Source organism: Oncorhynchus gorbuscha, linkage group LG20 (assembly GCF_021184085.1).
Source record: "Oncorhynchus gorbuscha isolate QuinsamMale2020 ecotype Even-year linkage group LG20, OgorEven_v1.0, whole genome shotgun sequence".
In the NCBI taxonomy this organism is placed as follows: domain Eukaryota; kingdom Metazoa; phylum Chordata; class Actinopteri; order Salmoniformes; family Salmonidae; genus Oncorhynchus; species Oncorhynchus gorbuscha.
The window spans coordinates 36,558,280-36,563,279 of record NC_060192.1 but is presented as its reverse complement, the minus strand read 5'-3'; the positions used below and the strand labels follow the sequence as shown (position 1 = coordinate 36,563,279).

Below are 5,000 nucleotides of genomic sequence, written 5' to 3'. Positions count from 1 at the left end.
TGTCCCCTCTTCTCAGGAGGAACCTGGTGATTTGACAGGAGTGCCGGAGGAATATCATGGTCTGCGCACGGTCTTCAGTCGGTCCAGAACCAACTCCCTTCCTCCTCACCGGTCGTATGATTGTTGTTCTGATCTCTTTAAGAAGCGTTTTGCATCCGCTCCTATCCTTGTTGCACCTGACGTCACTAAACAGTTTATTGTTGAGGTTGACGCGTCAGGGGTGGGCGTGGGAGCCATTCTGTCCCAGCGCTCCGATACTGACGATGGGGTCCACCCTTGTGCGTATTTTCTCATCGCCTGTCACCGTCGGAATGTAACTATGATGTGGCTAACCGCGAACTGCTCGCCATCCGTTTAGCCCTAGGCAAGTGGCGACAGTGGTTGGAGGGGGCGACCGTTCCTTTTGTCGTTTGGACTGACCAAAGGAACCTTGAGTACATCCGTTATGCCAAACGACTGAATGCGCGTCATGCTCGTTGGGCGTTGTTTTTCGCTCGTTTCGAGTTCGTTATTTCTTATTGCCCGGGTACTAAGAACACCAAGCCTCATGCTTTATCCCGTCTCTTTAGTTCTTCTGTGGCTTCTACCGATCCCGAGGGGATCCTTCCTGTTGGGCGTGTTGTCGGGTTGACTGTCTGGGGAATTGAGAGACAGGTTAAGCAAGCACTCACGCACACTGCGTCGCGCCGCGCGCTTGTCCTAGTAACCTTCTTTTCGTTCCTGTTTCTACTCGTCTGGCTGTTCTTCAGTGGGCTCACTCTGCCAAGTTAGCTGGCCATCCCGGCGTTCGGGGTACGCTTGCTTCTATTCGCCAGCGGTTTTGGTGGCCTACTCAGGAGCGTGACACGCGCCGTTTCGTGGCTGCGTGTTCAGACTGCGCGCAGAAGTCTGGTAATTTTTTTTCTGCTTCTGCTCCTGGTCTTGCTGGGTCTCAGTCTGTTCCCTGCCATCGCATCTCTCCTGTTCTTGTTCCTGCCCTTGCTGTGTCTCAGTCTGTCCCTAGTTCTCATTTTTTTTTTTTTTGAGTAGTACCCTAGTTTCCCTTTTTATCGTTTTTCGTTACGGTCCTGAGGAGAGGAGTTGGGTTCTTTCTCGGGACGTGCTGGACCGTTTGATCTATGATTTCCTCCGTTGCCGCCAGTGTTCCTCCTCGAGAGCGCCAGGAGGCGCTCGGTGAGTGGGGGGGTACTGTCATGTTTTGTCTTATATTGTCTTGTCATTTTGCTTTTCCTTCTGTTCGTTTTCCCCCTGCTGGTCTTTTTAGGTTCGTTCCCCTTTTTCTCTCTCCCTTCCTCTCTCTCCTCTCTCTATCGTTCCGTTCCTGCTCCCAGCTGTTCCTATTCCCCTAATCATCATTTAGTCTTCCCACACCTGTTCCTTATCTTTTCCCCTGATTAGAGTCCCTATTTCTTCCCTTGTTTTCCGTTCCTGTCCTGTCGGATCCTTGCCTATTGTTCACCGTGCTGTGTCTATGTATTGCCCTGTCGTGTCGTGTTTCCCTCAGATGCTGCGTGGTGAGCAGGTGTCTGAGTCTGCTAGGTTCAAGTGCCTTCCCGAGGCAACCTGCAGTTCTTGATCAAGTCTCCAGTCGGTTCTCGTCATTACGAGTGGAAATTGTTTTATTTGATTGTATTTTTACTTTACTGGATTAAAGACTCTGTTTTCGCCAAGTCGCTTTTGGGTCCTCATTCACCTGCATAACAGGGAGCAAACTACCTGCCCTCCAGGACACCTACACCCCCGATGTCACAGGGAGACCAAAAAGATTCTGAAGGACATCTACCACCCGAGCCACTGCCTGTTCACACCGCTATCATCCAGAAGGCGAGGTCAGTACAGGTGTATCAAAGCTGGGACCGAGAGACTGAAAAACAGCTTCTATCTCAAGGCCATCAGACTGTTAGACATCCACGCACATTAGAAGCTACTGCCTATAGACAGACTAGAAATCACTGGCCACTTTAATAATGGAACACTGGTCACTTTGATAATGTTTACATATCTTGCATTACTCATCTCAAATGTATATACTGTATTCTACACTATTCTACTGTATCTTAGTCTATGTATTACCCATCTCAAATGTATATACTGTATTCTATAATATTCTACTGTATCTTAGTCTATGCATTACTCATCTCATATGTATATACTGTATTCTATAATATTCTACTGTATCTTAGTCTATGCATTACTCATCTCATATGTATATACTGTATTCTATAATATTCTACTGTATCTTAGTGTATGCATTACTCATCTCATATGTATATACTGTATTCTATAATATTCTACTGTATCTTAGTCTATGCATTACTCATCTCATATGTATATACTGTATTCTATACTATTCTACTGTATCTTAGTGTATGCCGCTCTGACATTGCTCGTCCATATATTCATATATTCTTAATTCACTTCCTTACTTAGACGTGCGTGTATTGGGTATATGTTGTGAAATTGTTAGATATTACCGTCCGAGCTAGAAGCACAAGCACTTCGCTACACCCACAATAACATCTGCTAAACACGTGTGTGACTTATAACATGTGATTTGATGTGTGTGTGTGTGTGTGTGTGTGTGTGTGTGTGTGTGTGTGTGTGTGTGTGTGTGTGTGTGTGTGTGTGTGTGTGTGTGTGTGTGTGTGTGTGTGTGTGTGTGTGTGTGTGTGTGTGTGTGTGTGTGTTCCCCTACCTGCGATCATGTCGTCCACAGAGCTCATCTTGGACAGGACCTGTTGTATGAGGCCCACCTCTGTGCTGGTCTGAAGGTTCCTCACACTCTTCCTCAGGATGGCTGTGAACATGGACCACACCTGGTGACGCAACAACACACACAGCTTCATCACCTGGTGAAGCAACATCACACACAGCCTCATCACCTGGTGACGCAACATCACACACAGCTTCATCACCTGGTGAAGCAACATCACACACAACATCATCACCTGGTGAAGCAACATCACACACAGCCTCATCACCTGGTGACGCAACATCACACACAGCTTCATCACCTGGTGAAGCAACATCACACACAACATCATCACCTGGTGAAGCAACATCACACACAGCCTCATCACCTGGTGACGCAACATCACACACAGCTTCATCACCTGGTGAAGCAACATCACACACAACATCATCACCTGGTGAAGCAACATCACACACAGCCTCATCACCTGGTGAAGCAACATCACACACAGCCTCATCACCTGGTGAAGCAACATCACACACAGCCTCATCACCTGGTGACGCAACAACACACAAATGTTTGTCAATCCAAATGCCCAGATATTGGTAGGTGGGAACCTGATCAATGGGAGAACCATCCAGTGAATGAATATGTAGTCCATCTGGGACACCAGGGACAACACCAGGGACAACACCGGGGACAACACCAGGGATAACACCGGGGATAACACCAGGGATAACACCGGGGATAACACCAGGGACAACACCAGGGACAACACCACGGACAACACCAGGGACAACACCAGGGACAACACCAGGGATAACACCAGGGACACAATTAATCTTCTCCTTTCCCCCTTCTGATGACCAGGTGGCGAATCGCATCTCTGCATGTCTGGCAGACATATCAGTGTGGATGACGGATCACCACCTCAAGCTGAACCTCGGCAAGACGGAGCTGCTCTTCCTCCCGGGGAAGGACTGCCCGTTCCATGATCTCGCCATCACGGTTGACAACTCCATTGTGTCCTCCTCCCAGAGCGCCAAGAACCTTGGCGTGATCCTGGACAACACCCTGTCGTTCTCAACCAACAACAAGGCGGTGGCCCGTTCCTGTAGGTTCATGCTCTACAACATCCGCAGAGTACGACCCTGCCTCACACAGGAAGCGGCGCAGGTCCTAATCCAGGCACTTGTCATCTCCCGTCTGGATTACTGCAACTCGCTGTTGGCTGGGCTCCTGCCTGTGCCATTAAACCCCTTCAACTCATCCAGAACGCCGCAGCCCGTCTGGTGTTCAACCTTCCCAAGTTCTCTCACGTCACCCCGCTCCTCCGTTCTCTCCACTGGCTTCCAGTTGAAGCTCGCATCCGCTACAAGACCATGGTGCTTGCCTACGGAGCTGTGAGGGGAACGGCACCTCAGTACCTCCAGGCTCTGATCAGGCCCTACACCCAAACAAGGGCACTGCGTTCATCCACCTCTGGCCTGCTCGCCTCCCTACCACTGAGGAAGTACAGCTCCCGCTCAGCCCAGTCAAAACTGTTCGCTGCCCTGGCCCCCAATGGTGGAACAAACTCCCTCACGACGCCAGGACAGCGGAGTCAATCACCACCTTCCGGAGACACCTGAAACCCCACCTCTTTAAGGAATACCTAGGATAGGATAAGTAATCCCTCTCACCCCCCCCCTTAAGATTTAGATGCACTATTGTAAAGTGACTGTTCCACTGGATGTCATAAGGTGAATGCACCAATTTGTAAGTCGCTCTGGATAAGAGCGTCTGCTAAATGACTTAAATGTAAATGTAATGTAAATGTACAACACCAGGGATAACACCAGGGACAACACCAGGGATAACACCAGGGATAACACCAGGGACAACACCAGGGACAACACCGGGGATAACACCGGGGACAACAACAGGGATAACACCGGGGACAACACCGGGGACAACACCAGGGATAACACCAGGGATAACACCAGTGACAACACCAGGGATAACACCAGGGACAACACCAGGGATAACACCAGGGACAACACCAGGGACAACACCAGGGACAACACCAGTGACAACACCGGGGACAACACCGGGGAACAACACCAGGGATAACACCAGGAACAACACCAGGGACAACACCGGGGATAACACCGGGGACAACACCAGGGACAACACCAGTGACAACACCAGGGACAACACCAGGGATAACACCGGGGACAACACCGGGGACAACACCAGGGACAACACCGGGGACAACACCGGGGATAACACCGGGGATAACACCAGGGACAACACCAGGGACAACACC

General features: G+C 49.9%; 1 protein-coding gene across 1 annotated transcript in view; it reads right to left on the bottom strand.

Moving 5' to 3' along the window:
- LOC124006908 (neurobeachin-like) overlaps positions 1–5,000 on the bottom strand; it is a 334,491-nt gene that overhangs the window by 237,043 nt on the left and 92,448 nt on the right. Inside the window, exon 3 of the mRNA XM_046317097.1 lies at positions 2,696–2,816. Within this exon, the coding sequence (XP_046173053.1) occupies positions 2,696–2,816 (121 nt within the window). The remainder of the gene's footprint in view (positions 1–2,695; positions 2,817–5,000) is intronic.